The sequence below is a fragment of the Leuciscus leuciscus genome (genome assembly GCF_965113295.1).
Source record: "Leuciscus leuciscus genome assembly, chromosome: 18".
Taxonomy (NCBI): domain Eukaryota; kingdom Metazoa; phylum Chordata; class Actinopteri; order Cypriniformes; family Leuciscidae; genus Leuciscus; species Leuciscus leuciscus.
Genome location: NC_138742.1, coordinates 36,519,334 through 36,537,481, shown reverse-complemented (window position 1 = coordinate 36,537,481; position 18,148 = coordinate 36,519,334). Strand labels below are relative to the sequence as shown.

At 43.9% G+C, this 18,148-nt stretch overlaps 1 protein-coding gene across 2 annotated transcripts; it reads left to right on the top strand.

Annotated features, from left to right (window-relative positions):
* Window positions 1-12,683: 12,683 nt before the first annotated feature.
* Window positions 12,684-16,608, top strand: LOC309481458 (uncharacterized protein). 2 transcript variants are annotated; one of them, XM_082146368.1, is made up of 3 exons: window positions 12,684-13,135; window positions 13,844-14,795; window positions 14,904-16,608. In XM_082146368.1, exons 1-2 carry the CDS (start codon window positions 12,780-12,782, stop codon window positions 14,763-14,765), a joined length of 1,278 nt encoding a protein of 425 aa, XP_082002494.1. In that variant the 5' UTR covers window positions 12,684-12,779; the 3' UTR covers window positions 14,766-14,795; window positions 14,904-16,608. The 2 variants fall into 2 exon arrangements, with proteins under 2 accessions (XP_082002494.1, XP_082002493.1); XM_082146367.1 differs by having other exon boundaries at window positions 13,844-16,608.
* The last annotated feature ends 1,540 nt before the right edge of the window (window positions 16,609-18,148 follow it).

Genomic DNA, 18,148 nt, shown 5'->3' with positions numbered 1-18,148 from the left:
CCCAAAAGACCCTAGCAACCACCTAGTAACCACCCAGAATACCCTAGCAACCACCCAAAACACCCTAGCAACCACCCAGAACACCCTATCAACCGCCTAGCAACCACCCAAAAGACCCTAGCAACCACCCTAAATATCCTAGCAACCGCCTAGCAACCACCAAAAAGACCCTAGCAACCACCCAAAATATCCTAGCAAACGCCTAGCAACCACCCAGAATACCCTAGCAACCACCCAAAATACCCTAGCAACCACCCAGAACACCCTAGCAACCGCCTAGCAACCACCCAAAAGACCCTAGCAACCACCCAAAATATCTTAGCAACCACCTAGCAACCACCCAGAATACCCTAGCAACCACCCAAAACACCCTAGCAACCACCTAGAACACCCTAGCAACCACCTAGAACACCCTAGCAACCGCCCAAAAGACCCTAGCAACCACCCAGAATACCATAGCAACCACCCAAAATACCCTAGCAACCGCCTAGCAACCACCCAAAAGACCCTAGCAACCACCCAAAATACCTTAGCAACCACCCAGAATACCCTAGCAACCACCCAAAATACCCTAGCAACCACCTAGCAACCACCCAAAAGACCCTAGCAACCACCCAAAATATCCTAGCAACCGCCTAGCAACCACCCAGAATACCCTAGCAACCACCCAAAACACCCTAGCAACCACCCAGAACACCCTAGCAACAAACCTAGCAACCACCCAAAAGACCCTAGCAACCACCCAAAATACCCTAGCAACCACCCAAAATACCCTAGCAACCGCCTAGAAACCACCCAAAAGACCCTAGCAACCACCCAAAATACCCTAGCAACCGCCTAGCAACCACCCAAAAGACCCTAGCAACCACCCTAAATATCCTAGCAACCGCATAGCAACCACCCAGAATACCCTAGCAACCACCCAAAACACCCTAGCAACCACACAGAACACCCTAGCAACCGCCTATCAACCACCCAAAAGACTCTAGCAACCACCCAAAATATCCTAGCAACCTTCTAGCAACCACCCAGAATACCCTAGCAACCACCCAAAACACCCTAGCAACCACCCAGAACACCCTAGCAACCACCTAGCAACCACCCAAAAGACCCTAGCAACCACCCAGAACACCCTAGCAACCTCCCAAAATACCCTAGCAACACCATAGCAACATCCTAGCAACCGCCTAGCAATAAACTTTCTGCTCCAAACTTTCTCAAGCCAACTTAAAGTTTGTCTTGACGAACTTTCGCATCTAGTTAATATTATTAAGTTGGCTTGAGAAAGCCAACATATTGAAATCCTATTTAAACTTATTATTAATATTATTAAGTTGGCTTGAGAAAGCCAACATATTGAAATCCTATTTAAACTTATTATTAATATTATTATTATTCTTCTGTGGAAACTATTGACTCAAACTCGCCCTAGAGCTTTAACTCTACATACTCCAAACTCGGCTCAGACACTCAAACTGATCTGAAGTTTTATGCTATATCTTTTCAGACTGATCGGACTTACGGTTTTCCTACAAATGACGATCAAAACTCGGAAAAAGTCCCATTGACTTAACATTGGGCATTCTAAAAAAATTCAAACTCACCAACCGACAAAAATTCAAATCTAAATCCCTTGAAAACTAAATCAAACTGCCATTCTATATATATTAGCCAATGAAACTCATTTAAACTAATAAACTCTAATTTCATACACTTATAAACTAATTAACTTAAATTGAATAACTAATTAACTAATAAACTCATGAATTCATAGACTTATGAACTCTTAAACTCATAAATTAATAAACTCTGAACTCTAAACTCATTTAAACTTATAAACTCTAAACTCAAAAACTTGTACACTTATAAACTCATCAATTTATACACTTATAAACTCTAAACTCATAAACTCTGAGTGTGTGTGTGTGTGTGTGTGTGTGTGTGTATCTATCTATCTACCGCTCTGAATACCATAGCAACCACCCAGAACACCCTAGCAACCACCTAGCAACCACCCAGAACACCCTAGCAACCACCCAAAAGACCCTAGCAACCACCCAAAATATCCTAGCAACCACCCAAAAGACCCTAGCAACCACCCAAAACACCCTAGCAACCGCCTAGCAACCACCCAAAAGACCATAGCAACCACCCAAAACACCCTAGCAACCACCCAAAACACCTTAGCAACCGCCTAGCAACCACCCAAAAGACCCTAGCAACCACCCAAAATACCCTAGCAACACCATAGCAACCACACAAAACATCCTAGTAACCACCCAAAACACCCTAGCAACCACCTAGCAACCACCCAAAAGACCCTAGCAACCACCCAAAATACCCTAGCAACACCATAGCAACCACACAAAACATCCTAGTAACCACCCATAACACCCTAGCAACCGCCTAGCAACCACCCAGAACACCCTAGCAACCACCCAAAATATCCTAGCAACCGCCTAGCAACCACCCAAAAGACCCTAGCAACCACCCAGAATACCATAGCAACCACCCAAAATACCCTAGCAACCGCCTAGCAACCACCCAAAAGACCCTAGCAACCACCCAGAATACCCTAGCAACCACCCAAAATACCCTAGCAACCGCCTAGCAACGACCCAAAAGACCCTAGCAACCACCCTAAATATCCTAGCAACCGCATAGCAAACACCCAGAATACCCTAGCAACCACCCAAAAGACCCTAGAAACCACCCAAAATACCCTAGCAACCGCCTAGCAACCACCCAAAAGACCCTAGCAACCACCCAAAATACCCTAGCAACCGCCTAGCAACCACCCAAAAGACCCTAGCAACCACCCAAAATACCCTAGCAACACCATAGCAACCACACAAAACATCCTAGTAACCAACCATAACACCCTAGCAACCGCCTAGCAACCACCCAGAACACCCTAGCAACCACCCAGAACACCCTAGCAACCACCCAAAAGACCCTAGCAACCACCCAGAATACCCTAGCAACCGCCTAGCAACCACCCAAAAGACCCTAGCAACCACCCTTAATATCCTAGCAACCGCATAGCAACCACCCAGAATACCCTAGCAACCACCCAAAACACCCTAGCAACCGCCTAGCAACCACCCAAAAGACCCTAGCAACCACCCAAAAGACCCTAGAAACCACCTAGCAACCACCCAGGACACCCTAGCAACCACCTAGCGACCACCCATAACATCCTAGCAACCGCCTATCAAAAAACTTTCCGGTCCAAACTTTCTCAAGCCAACTTAAAGTTTGTCTCGACGAACTTTCGCATCTAGTTATTATTATTATTCTTCTGTGAAAAACTGTTGACTCAAACTCACCCTAGAGCTTTAACTCTACATACTCCAAACTCGGCTCAGACACTCAAACTGATCTGAAGTTAGTTGCTATATCTTTTCAGACTGATCGGACTTACGGTTTTCCTACAAATGACGATCAAAACTCGGAAAAACTCCCATTGACTTAACATTGGGCATTCTAAAAAAATTCAAACTCACCAACCGACAAAAATTCAAATCTAAATCCCTTGAAAACTAAACCAAACTGCCATTCTATATATATTAGCCAATGAAACTCATTTAAACTAATAAACTCTAATCTCATACACTTATAAACTAATTAACTTAAATTTAATAACTAATTAACTAATAAACTCATGAATTCATAGACTTATGAACTCTTAACCCTCTGGGCGCCACGGTCGAGTTTACTCGACAAGATGCGGCACTGAATAAAACGGCCGATTTAGTCAAATAGGGTGTCAAATTTCGTTCGACCTCCCCTCCACTAGTTGGCAGACATGTCATACTTCATCCCCGACTCAAAAAAAAGTCATGCTTCTATACAAAATATTCGAGCTAGAGCGCATTGAATCAGTGCGAACAAAAGCGGAGCTAGTGTGCGAGTGAGCCATTTTATCAGAGCAATATTGTCAACGTCAGCGAGTATTTGCATTAGATTATTATTATTATTATTATCTAATGGCATCAATAAAGCTTACCCGCAATGAAGTGTTGGGTCTTCTATTCGCGGACCCTGATTCTGAAGGGGAATAATGTTATCTGCCTTCAGAAAATGACGGTGATTCTGAAAGTGAAAGTATAGCCCTACACCAAGCACAAACGGTGAATCCTTTGCCCAATATAACGTTAGATGGTCCTTTGCCCAATGTCAGTGGTGGGAACAATGTTTCCGGGGGTCGGAGTGTTCATCGCGAAGTTAGCAGGCGTGTTAGTGTTGTGGGGAACGAGGCGGCCGCGGGAGATTTTTACCGCGCTAGCCATGGTGACCATGTGCCTCTCCGCAATCGCGGCGACAGTATTGTGGTGATGACTTTGTCTAATGCCACTGGGTATGTTAGACGAGGTCGAAGTATTCATAGGACAGTTAGGGGGCAACGTGGAGGCAGGGTGGGGAGTCGCAATGACAATGACAGTAGTCCGAGCTGTGCACACTCGGCGCGCGCGCGAGGCAGATCTGGCCGCGCCCGCGCTGCTGCTCGTAGCAGGAGAAGAGGCGATGTGACACGGGGCAGAGGGGCTATTATGCATAGTCTATCGCAAGACCACACCATGAAACACTACAAGAAATGTCACCTGGATGAATAGGGAGTCATTATCTCTACAGCAAAAGCCCTGCAACAATTGTTTTTGTCTGCCATTTATTACACTGTTGATTTACTATCTATTTCCCTGACCATTTAGTAGTGTACAATATGTGTTCTTTTTTGTGTGTTCATGTCCTTGTGATGTGTGCGTCTTTGTCAGCTAAAAAACTAAAAAACAACCAAATAAACATCAACAAAAACCATACAAATTCTATAATCCAAGATGACCGCCACCATATGACGTCATAATATGCAAATTAGATGGGAAAATGTAATCCCTACATAAACTTTGGGTCATCCTTAATATTTCTCTAATTTACAGAAAGTCTCTATCTTTTATCACTTTTAAGATATAGACTTTTGAAATTAAGATGTCAAAATCGAACGTTTTAGGAAAAAACCTCTGGCGCCTAAAGGGTTAAACTCCTAAATTAATAAACTCTGAACTCTAAACTCATTTAAACTTATAAACTCTAAACTCAAAAACTTGTACACTTATAAACTCATAAATTTATACACTTATAAACTCTAAACTCATAAACTCTGAGTGTGTGTGTGTGTGTGTGTGTGTATCTATCTATCTACCGCTCTGAATACCATAGCAACAACCCAGAACACCCTAGCAACCACCTAGCAACCACCCAGAACACCCTAGCAACCACCCAAAAGACCCTAGCAACCACCCAAAATATCCTAGCAACCACCCAAAAGACCCTAGCAACCACCCAAAACACCCTAGCAACCGCCTAGCAACCACCCAAAAGACCATAGCAACCACCCAAAACACCCTAGCAACCACCCAAAACACCCTAGCAACCGCCTAGCAACCACCCAAAAGACCCTAGCAACCACCCAAAATACCCTAGCAACACCATAGCAACCACACAAAACATCCTAGTAACCACCCAAAACACCCTAGCAACCACCTAGCAACTACCCAAAAGACCCTAGCAACCACCCAAAATACCCTAGCAACACCATAGCAACCACACAAAACATCCTAGTAACCACCCATAACACCCTAGCAACCGCCTAGCAACCACCCAGAACACCCTAGCAACCACCCAAAACACCCTAGCAACCACCCAAAATATCCTAGCAACCACCCAAAAGACCCTAGCAACCACCCAGAATACCATAGCAACCACCCAAAATACCCTAGCAACCGCCTAGCAACCACCCAAAAGACCCTAGCAACCACCCAGAATACCCTAGCAACCACCCAAAATACCCTAGCAACCGCCTAGCAACGACCCAAAAGACCCTAGCAACCACCCTAAATATCCTAGCAACCGCATAGCAAACACCCAGAATACCCTAGCAACCACCCAAAAGACCCTAGAAACCACCCAAAATACCCTAGCAACCGCCTAGCAACCACCCAAAAGACCCTAGCAACCACCCAAAATACCCTAGCAACCGCCTAGCAACCACCCAAAAGACCCTAGCAACCACCCAAAATACCCTAGCAACACCATAGCAACCACACAAAACATCCTAGTAACCAACCATAACACCCTAGCAACCGCCTAGCAACCACCCAGAACACCCTAGCAACCACCCAGAACACCCTAGCAACCGCCTAGCAACCACCCAAAAGACCCTAGCAACCACCCAGAATACCCTAGCAACCGCCTAGCAACCACCCAAAAGACCCTAGCAACCACCCTTAATATCCTAGCAACCGCATAGCAACCACCCAGAATACCCTAGCAACCACCCAAAAGACCCCTAGCAACCGCCTAGCAACCACCCAAAAGACCCTAGCAACCACCCAAAAGACCCTAGAAACCACCTAGCAACCACCCAGGACACCCTAGCAACCACCTAGCGACCACCCATAACATCCTAGCAACCGCCTATCAAAAAACTTTCCGGTCCAAACTTTCTCAAGCCAACTTAAAGTTTGTCTCGACGAACTTTCGCATCTAGTTAAGTTGGCTTGAGAAAGCCAACATATTGAAATCCTATTTAAACTTATTATTATTATTCTTCTGTGGAAACTGTTGACTCTAACTCGTCCTAGAGCTTTAACTCTACATACTCCAAACTCGGCTCAGACAATCAAACTGATCTGAAGTTAGTTGCTATATCTTTTCAGACTGATCAGACTTACGGTTTTCCTACAAATGACGATCAAAACTCGGAAAAACTCCCATTGACTTAACATTGGGCATTCTAAAAAAATTCAAACTCACCAACCGACAAAAATTCAAATCTAAATCCCTTGAAAACTAAATCAAACTGCCATTCTATATATATTAGCCAATGAAACTCATTTAAACTAATAAACTCTAATTTCATACACTTATAAACTAATTAACTTAAATTTAATAACTAATTAACTAATAAACTCATGAATTCATAGACTTATGAACTCTTAAACTCATAAATTAATAAACTCTGAACTCTAAACTCATTTAAACTTATAAACTCTAAACTCAAAAACGTGTACACTTATAAACTCATCAATTTATACACTTATAAACTCTAAACTCATAAACTCTGAGTGTGTGTGTGTGTGTGTGTGTGTGTGTGTCTGAGTGAGTGAGTGTGTGTGTGTGTGTGTGTGTGTGTGTGTGTGTGTGTGTGTGTGTGTGTGTGTGTGTGTGTGTGTGTGTGTGTGTGTGTCTGAGTGTGTGTGTGTGTGTGTGTGTGTGTGTGTGTGTGTGTCTGAGTGAGTGTGTGTGTCTGAGTGAGTGTGTGTGTGTGTGTGTGTGTGTGTGTGTGTGTGTATCTATCTATCTACCGCTCTGAATACCATAGCAACCACCCAGAACACCCTAGCAACCACCTAGCAACCACCCAGAACACCCTAGCAACCACCCAAAAGACCCTAGCAACCACCCAAAATATCCTAGCAACCACCCAAAAGACCCTAGCAACCACCCAAAACACCCTAGCAACCGCCTAGCAACCACCCAAAAGACCCTAGCAACCACCCAAAACACCCTAGCAACCACCCAAAATACCCTAGCAACACCATAGCAACCACACAAAACATCCTAGTAACCACCCATAACACCCTAGCAACCGCCTAGCAACCACCCAGAACTACCTAGCAACCACCCAAAACACCCTAGCAACCACCCATAATACCGTAGCAACCACCCAAAACACCCTAGCAACCACCCAGAACACCCTAGCAACCGCCTAGCAACCACCCAAAAGACCCTAGCAACCACCCAAAATACCCTAGCAACCGCCTAGCAACCACCCAAAAGACCCTAGCAACCACCCAAAAGACCCTAGCAACCACCCAAAATACCCTAGCAACCGCCTAGCAACCACCCAAAAGACCCTAGCAACCACCCAAAATACCCTAGCAACACCATAGCAACCAAACAAAACATCCTAGTAACCACCCATAACACCCTAGCAACCGCCTAGCAACCACCCAGAACACCCTAGCAACCACCCAAAATACCCTAGCAACACCATAGCAACCACACAAAACATCCTAGTAACCACCCATAACACCCTAGCAACCGCCTAGCAACCACCCAGAACACCCTAGCAACCACCCAAAATATCCTAGCAACCGCCTAGCAACCACCCAGAATACCCTAGCAACCACCCAGAACACCCTAGCAACCACCTAGCAACCACCCAAAAGACCCTAGCAACCACCCAAAATATCCTAGCAACCACCCAGAACACCCTAGCAACCGCCTAGCAACCACCCAAAAGACCCTAGCAACCACCCAGAATACCCTAGCAACCGCCTAGCAACCACCCAAAAGACCCTAGCAACCACCCAAAACACCCTAGCAACCACCCAGAACACCCTAGCAACCGCCTAGCAACCACCCAAAAGACCCTAGCAACCACCCAAAAGACCCTAGCAACCACCCAAAAGACCCTAGCAACCACCCAGGACACCCTAGCAACCACCTAGCGACCACCCATAACATCCTAGCAACCGCGTATCAAAAAACGTTACGGTCCAAACTTTCTCAAGCCAACTTAAAGTTTGTCTCGACGAACTTTCGCATCTAGTTAATATTATTATTCTTCTGTGAAAAACTGTTGACTCAAACTCGCCCTAGAGCTTTAACTCTACATACTCCAAACTCGGCTCAGACACTCAAACTGATCTGAAGTTAGTTGCTTTATCTTTTCAGACTGATCGGACTTACGGTTTTCCTACAAATGACGATCAAAACTCGGAAAAACTCCCATTGACTTAACATTGGGCATTCTAAAAAAATTCAAACTCACCAACCGACAAAAATTCAAATCTAAATCCCTTGAAAACTAAATCAAACTGCCATTCTATATATATTAGCAAATGAAACTCATTTAAACTAATAAACTCTAATCTCATACACTTATAAACTAATTAACTTAAATTTAATAACTAATTAACTAATAAACTCATGAATTCATATACTTATGAACTCTTAAACTCATAAATTAATAAACTCTGAACTCTAAACTCATTTAAACTTATAAACTCTAAACTCAAAAACTTGTACACTTATAAACTCATCAATTTATACCCAAAATATCCTAGCAACCACCCAGAACACCCTAGCAACCACCCAAAACACCCTAGCAACCACCTAGCAACCACCCAGAACACCCTAGCAACCACCCAAAAGACCCTAACAACCACCCAAAATATCCTAGCAACCACCCAGAATACCATAGCAACCACCCTAAAGACCCTAGCAACCGCCTAGCAACCACCCAAAACACCCTAGCAACCACCCAGAACACCCTAGCAACCGCCTAGCAACCACCCAAAAGACCCTAGCAACCGCCTAGCAACCACCCAGAATACCCTAGCAACCACCCAAAACACCCTAGCAACCACCCAGAACACCCTAGCAACCGCCTAGCAACCACCCAAAAGACCCTAGCAACCGCCTAGCAACCACCCAAAAGACCCTAGCAACCACAAAAAATAGCCTAGCAACCACCCAAAATACCCTAGCAACCGCCTAGCAACCACCCAAAAGACCCTAGCAACCACCCAGAATACCCTAGCAACCACCCAAAACACCCTAGCAACCGCCCAGAATACCCTAGCAACCACCCAAAATACCCTAGCAACCGCCTAGCAACCACCCAAAAGACCCTAGCAACCACCCAAAACACCCTAGCAACCACCCAGAACACCCTAGCAACCGCCTAGCAACCACCCAGAATACCCTAGCAACCACCCAAAATACCCTAGCAACCGCCTAGCAACCACCCAAAAGACCCTAGCAACCACCCAGAATACCCTAGCAACCACCCAAAACACCCTAGCAACCACCCAGAACACCCTAGCAACCGCCTAGCAACCACCCAGAATACCCTAGCAACCACCCAAAACACCCTAGCAACCACCCAGAACACCCTAGCAACCGCCTAGCAACCACCCAAAAGACCCTAGCAACCACCTAGCAACCACCCAAAATACCCTAGCAACAACCTAGCAACCACCCAGAACACCCTAGCAACCTCCCAAAATACCCTAGCAACACCATAGCAACATCCTAGCAACCGCCTAGCAAAAAACGTTCTGGTCCAAACTTTCTCAAGCCAACTTAAAGTTTGTCTCGACGAACTTTCGCATCTAGTTAATATTATTATTCTTCTGTGAAAAACTGTTGACTCAAACTCGCCCTAGAGCTTTAACTCTACATACTCCAAACTCGGCTCAGACACTCAAACTGATCTGTAGTTAGTTGCTTTATCTTTTCAGACTGATCGGACTTACGGTTTTCCTACAAATGACGATCAAAACTCGGAAAAACTCCCATTGACTTAACATTGGGCATTCTAAAAAAATTCAAACTCACCAACCGACAAAAATTCAAATCTAAATCCCTTGAAAACTAAATAAAACTGCCATTCTATATATATTAGCCAATGAAACTCATTTAAACTAATAAACTCTAATCTCATACACTTATAAACTAATTAACTTAAATGTAATAACTAATTAACTAATAAACTCATGAATTCATATACTTATGAACTCTTAAACTCATAAATTAATAAACTCTGAACTCTAAACTCATTTAAACTTATAAACTCTAAACTCAAAAACTTGTACACTTATAAACTCATCAATTTATAGACTTATAAACTCTAAACTCATAAACTCTGAGTGTGTGTGTGTGTGTGTGTGTGTGTGTATCTATCTATCTACCGCTCTGAATACCATGGCAACCACCCAGAACACCCTAGCAACCACCTAGCAACCACCCAGAACACCCTAGCAACCACCCAAAAGACCCTAGCAACCACCCAAAATATCCTAGCAACCACCCAAAAGACCCTAGCAACCACCCAAAACACCCTAGCAACCGCCTAGCAACCACCCAAAAGACCCTAGCAACCACCCAAAACACCCTAGCAACCACCCAAAATACCCTAGCAACACCATAGCAACCACACAAAACATCCTAGTAACCACCCATAACACCCTAGCAACCGCGTAGCAACCACCCAGAACACCCTAGCAAAACACCCTAGCAACCACCCAAAATATAATAGCAACCGCCTAGCAACCACCCATAATACCCTAGCAACCACCCAAAACACCCTAGCAACCGCCTAGCAACCACCCAAAAGACCCTAGCAACCACCCAAAATACCCTAGCAACCACCCAAAAGACCCTAGCAACCACCCAAAATAGCCTAGCAACCACCCAAAATACCCTAGCAACCACCCAAAATACCCTAGCAACCGCCTAGCAACCACCCAGAACATCCTAGCAACCGCCTAGCAACCACCCAAAAGACCCTAGCAACCACCCAAAAGACCCTAGCAACTGCCTAGCAACCACCCAGAATACCCTAGCAACCGCCTAGCAACCACCCAAAAGACCCTAGCAACCACCCAAAATAGCCTAGCAACCGCCTAGCAACCACCCAGAATACCCTAGCAACCACCCAAAACACCCTAGCAACCACCCAGAACACCCTAGCAACCGCCTAGCAACCACCCAGAATACCCTAGCAACCACCCAAAACACCCTAGCAACCACCAAAAAGACCCTAGCAACCGCCTAGCAACCACCCAGAATACCCTAGCAACCACCCAAAACACCCTAGCAACCACCTAGCAACCACCCAAAAGACCCTAGCAACCACCCAAAAGACCCTAGCAACCACCCAGAACACCCTAGCAACCGCCTAGCAACCACCCAGAATACCTTAGCAACCGCCTAGCAACACCATAGCAACCACCCAGAACACCCTAGCAACCGCCTAGCAACACCCTAGCAACCACCCAAAATACCTTAGCAACCGCCTAGCAACAACATAGCAACCACCCAGAACACCCTAGCAACCGCCTAGCAACCACCCAGAATACCCTAGCAACTGCTTAGCAACACCATAGCAACCACCCAGAATACCCTAGCAACCGCCTGGCAACACCATAACGACCACCCATAACATCCTTGCAACTGCCTAGCAAAAAACATTCTGGTCCAAACTTTCTCAAGCCAACTTAAAGTTTGTCTCGACGAACTTTCGCATCTAGTTAAGTTGGCTTGAGAAAGCCAACATATTGAAATCCTATTTAAACTTATTAAGTTGGCTTGAGAGAGCCAACATATTGAAATCCTATTTAAACTTATTATTATTATTAATATTATTAAGTTGGCTTGAGAAAGCCAACATATTGAAATCCTATTTAAACTTATTATTATTAATATTATTATTATTATTCTTCTGTGGAAACTATTGACTCAAACTCGCCCTAGAGCTTTAACTCTACATACTCCAAACTCGGCTCAGACACTCAAACTGATCTGAAGTTTTATGCTATATCTTTTCAGACTGATCGGACTTACGGTTTTCCTACAAATGACGATCAAAACTCGGAAAAAGTCCCATTGACTTAACATTGGGCATTCTAAAAAAATTCAAACTCACCAACCGACAAAAATTCAAATCTAAATCCCTTGAAAACTAAATCAAACTGCCATTCTATATATATTAGCCAATGAAACTCATTTAAACTAATAAACTCTAATTTCATACACTTATAAACTAATTAACTTAAATTGAATAACTAATTAACTAATAAACTCATGAATTCATAGACTTATGAACTCTTAAGGCCCTTTCACACCGGACGCGTAACGAAAAAGCGATACGAAAAAACGAATAGTTCGCGTGCGAATAGTTCGCGTCAAAACCATTCACATCAGACGCGATGCGAAATTGCGAAGTTCGGAGCTTCAACATTCCAAAACATTCGCGCCAACAGTTGAGAAAGATGGACACATCATCATCATCCAGTGAAGACGAGCTTTTAATTTCATTTCACTTGAAAAGACAGAAAAGACGGTTTTGGGTGCACCCAATCTTGAGGAATAGAGAGTCTGAAGGGGAGTATACTAATCTCGTACAGGAGCTAAAACTGTATCATGACCGGTTCCACACTTATTTTCGGATGTCCGTGGGACAATTTGAGGAGCTCCTTCAGACAGTGGCACCGCATCTGACTAGACAAAATACTAACTTCAGAGAACCAATCGATCCGGAGCAGCGTCTGGCAGTCTGCTTAAGGTGATTTGTCCTCCTAAAATCATCAGGGGCTGCGTTTACATGCAATCAAATAAACAATCATTACTTATCGGACTCATTTGGTCTAAAAAGCCTTCATGTAAACACTCGGTTGGACTCGATACGAAAGAAATGGATTGAATGGGGTGGGTTTATTCCCCGATTGAGAGAACATGTAAACACTTGAACCGATTGAAAACCTAAACATAAAGGACTGCGCATGTGCAATGACGTTGAAATAGCGTAATGACGTACCTATGCCACGCTGAACAGTTGTCATGTATATTAGTGACATAGCCCATCAACACACACATCAACCCGATCACATGTTTAGCATTCATGTAAACACTACGTTCAGATTCGTTGAAACAAAAGTTGTGCATGTAAACGTGGCCTGATTGTCATGTTCAATATTACAATGCTTTCAGTTGATTCACAATGAAACACATTTAGCTACCAGTCCTACAGTTTTAATAAACATTAAAATGTACATTAGTATTCAATTGTTTAAGTAGAGCTAAACAAGGTAACACATGTAATATAAGAATGCCAGGATATATCTGAATAAAAGCATCACAGAAAACCCAGGAACAGTTTTACCTTTTATTGTTAATAATAACATGTCTGAACAACAATATTTTTACTATTGATAACATATGGTTTATTTATACTCACAAATCTACATTATTCAAATAATTAAATATTCCTCAGATTCCTTAGCACTGGGGATTCTTTCACCACCATAGCCGCTAGTTTCCGCCTTGGAATTTCCACTGTGTCCAACATCGTTAGGCAAACATGTGATGTCCTCTGGGAGACCTTAAAAGACACCTACATGCCAGTCCCCAATGAGGAACTCTGGAAGACAACTGCCCTGAAATTCTCTGAAAAATGGAATTTCCCCAATTGTATCGGTGCTTTGGATGGGAAGCACATTGTGATTCAGGCACCAGCTAATTCTGGCTCCCAATTTTTCAACTATAAGGGCACCTTTTCTGTAGTTTTGCTTGCCTTGGTTGATGCCGACTACCGCTTCCTAGTGGTGGATGTAGGGGCATCAGGCAGCAACAGCGATGGTGGAATATTTTCCAATTCTTTATTGGGACAGGCCCTAAATACTGGAAATTTAAACATTCCAGAGCCTTCTCCTCTGCCATCTGCACCAGAGCTGGGGGCGTTACCATATGTAATTGTTGCAGATGAGGCATTTCCTTTAAAAACGTTCCTTCTCCGTCCCTACCCTGGAAGACGCCTGCCAGATGACCAGCGCGTGTTTAACTACCGGCTCTCCAGGGCTCGACGTATAGTCGAGAATGCTTTTGGCATTCTCAGCCAGTGCTGGAGAGTCTACCAGCGCCGTCTGCAAGTGGCTCCAGAGACAGCCGACAGCATTGTAAAGGCAACTTGCATCTTACACAACTTCCTCCGAAGGGCCAATGGGAATCACGGTGCAGAGCCTGACAGTTCTGATGGTGCAGAGGGCAGTGAGCTGGGTGACATTAGAGGCCTTCGAGGGAACAGGGCATCAGCTGAGGCTCTGAGGGTGCGGGACACATTCAGACATTATTTTAGCTCACCTGCAGGCCAAGTTCCATGGCAGGTTGCTTATGTGAACCGAGGTCAACCTCAATAATATTATTGACTTGATTGATTTCTGAAAATTGTTGCATTAAATTAATTCATAATGATAAGCACAATGTAGCATGCTTTGTTAAATGCAGATTAAAGGCCCTTTTGCCTCCAAAACTGCATTAAACAAAGCATGCTACAGTGTGCTCATCATTATGAATCCATTTAATGCAACAGTTTTAATGCAACATAAAAAAGTATATGATATCATTTAAAGGTTATTATTATTAATTAGTCCAATTTACGTTCCAAAATCCCTTGATTTTAATTTCTTCCCGGTGGTGCAGGTGGCCCTGAAAAAGCAAACGCAACATGGTTAATTTGTATATTGTTCAAAAAGTAAATCATTTGAGTTTGCCTGTTAAATCTAAATGTATTTCATGAAAGTAATAATCTTGTATTTGTATATATTTTTTATAGGCTAGTTTGTAGTTGTACTTTAATAATTTAAGACCTTTAAAGCCAGTGAAAAAACACCAATGTCTTGATTATTATTTATTTAAGATGTATACAGACAGAATTTAAAGGACAGAAAATAATAACTGATAACACAATATTAAAAAATAAACTCATAGAACGGTGTATGCTGATGTAGATGGAAGGCTAAACTCCACCCCATAAATCATCTCCTGCATTTTCATTTTTAGCCAGGACTGCCTTTCTGAAGGCATCCTTCTCATGGCCGGGGCCAGGCTCATTAAAAAATGATAAATATCATCTTTCTCTTCTTGCTGCCTAACTTTCTGGTCATCCCTGGCCTCTTTCCTTGACAGATAATTCTCAAAGAAGTCCTTAGACTTCCTTTTCTGAGGAGGTGGACAGAAAGGCTCTCCCTCACTCTCGGATGTGCCCTGACCTGCATCATCTACCACCTGCTGCTCCTCCTCAAGATTGCTGCAGACACTGTTCAAAAGCATTCTGTAAACTTTCCTGTGCGACCTTATTATTCAAACACTGCATTATTTTTCAACTTCATAGATGTATTTTAGAGAATAATAATAAAAAAACAACAACTTATAAATCTGAATAACTGAACTAGCTACAGCTACCTTCTGAAAGAAGTAGAAGCCTCAAGGAAGCTCATGCACTCCATATACTTCCACCTCTTCCTAGATTTTCCAGCCTGTCCACTTTTGGTTGACTTTTCCTCTCTCCTTTTCCTAACGTAAGTGTCCCTGAGGTTTTTCCAAAGTTTTTTTGCGTCTTCAACTAAACACAAAGCGTTTTGTAATGTCCATATACATTACATGTAACACACGAAGTAACCAGCTAAAAACATTCGACAAAACACTGTAAATATCACACAATAATATATATATAGCATACTAAAAACAGCCCTAAATAGTCTCACTACATTTAGTTAAATTTTCAAAGTAAACACGGTATCTATCTTTGACATTATAGCTGCTAAGTATTATCTTCTATCCAAATGTACTTAGCCTGCTAGCTTTTATACACAGCAGAGTTCTATACAGCGGCTTTTAGACTATCGCACAACATACTCACAGTCGTGATAACCGAGTTGGTTGGCAATGCCACTCCACACGTTGTCTTTTAAGTCATTGTCCTTGTAGCTTTTGTGACTTTTATCAAACAAAACAGGGTTTGTTGACACACAAGCGATCAGCAAATCCGCCATTGTTGTTGTGACGTTGCCTTTGTTTCCTTGAATGTGATTGGCTGAAGCATTTTCCGTCGCCGCAAAGGTAAAAAAAAATCGACATCGAAGCGAATAAAATAAATGTCGTTTTTTCGCCGCAGCAGATTCGCGTTCGGTGTGGAAGCACTCATTACACAAACAGCTGATCGAAAAATAAAACCATCGCGCGAATGATTCGTGCGTCAAAATCGCGTTCAGTGTGAAAGGGCCTTTAAACTCATAAATTAATAAACTCTGAACTCTAAACTCATTTAAACTTATAAACTCTAAACTCAAAAACTTGTACACTTATAAACTCATCAATTTATACACTTATAAACTCTAAACTCATAAACTCTGAGTGTGTGTGTGTGTGTGTGTGTGTGTGTATCTATCTATCTACCGCTCTGAATACCATAGCAACCACCCAGAACACCCTAGCAACCACCTAGCAACCACCCAGTACACCCTAGCAACCACCCAAAATATCCTAGCAACCACCCAAATGACCCTAGCAACCACCCAAAACACCCTAGCAACCGCCTAGCAACCACCCAAAAGACCCTAGCAACCACCCAAAATACCCTAGCAACACCATAGCAACCACACAAAACATCCTAGTAACCACCCATAACACCCTAGCAACCGCCTAGCAACCACCCAGAACACCCTAGCAACCACCCAAAACACCCTAGCAACCACCCAAAATATCCTAGCAACCGCCTAGCAACCACCCAGAATACCCTAGCAACCACCCAAAACACCCTAGCAACCACCCAAAACACCCTAGCAACCGCCTAGCAACCACCCAAAAGACCCTCGCAACCACCCAGAATACCATAGCAACCACCCAAAATACCCTAGCAACCGCCTAGCAACCACCCAAAAGACCCTAGCAACCACCCAAAATAGCCTAGCAACCACCCAGAATACCCTAGCAACCACCCAAAAGACCCTAGCAACCACCCAAAAGACCCTAGCAACCACCCAAAACACCCTAGCAACCACCCAAAACACCCTAGCAACCGCCTAGCAACCACCAAAAAGACCCTAGCAACCACCCAAAAGACCCTAGCAACCACCCAAAATACCCTAGCAACACCATAGCAACCACACAAAACATCCTAGTAACCACCCATAACACCCTAGCAACCGCCTAGCAACCACCCAGAACACCCTAGCAACCACCCAAAACACCCTAGCAACCACCCAAAATATCCTAGCAACCGCCTAGCAACCACCCATAATACCCTAGCAACCACCCAAAACACCCTAGCAACCACCCAGAACACCCTAGCAACCGCCTAGCAACCACCCAAAAGACCCTAGCAACCACCCAAAATACCCTAGCAACCGCCTAGCAACCACCCAAAAGACCCTAGCAACCACCCCAAATAGCCTAGCAACCACCCAAAATACCCTAGCAACCACCCAAAATACCCTAGCAACCGCCTAGCAACCACCCAAAAGACCCTAGCAACCACCCTAAATATCCTAGCAACCACATAGCAACCACCCAGAATACCCTAGCAACCACCCAAAACACCCTAGCAACCACCCAGAACACCCTAGCAACCGCCTAGCAACCACCCAAAAGACCCTAGCAACCACCCAAAATATCCTAGCAACCACCTAGCAACCACCCAAAAGACCCTAGCAACCACCCAGGACACCCTAGCAACCACCTAGCAACCACCCAGCACACCTTAGCAACCTCCCAAAATACCCTAGGAACACCATAGCAACCA

Coding starts and splice junctions, on each gene's coding strand:
- LOC309481458 (XM_082146368.1), top strand. CDS start 12,780: ATGCGAAATTGCGAAGTTCGGAGCTTCAACATTCCAAAACATTCGCGC. Junction 13,136..13,843: donor CGTCTGGCAGTCTGCTTAAG/GTGATTTGTCCT, acceptor AATATTCCTCAG/ATTCCTTAGCACTGGGGATT.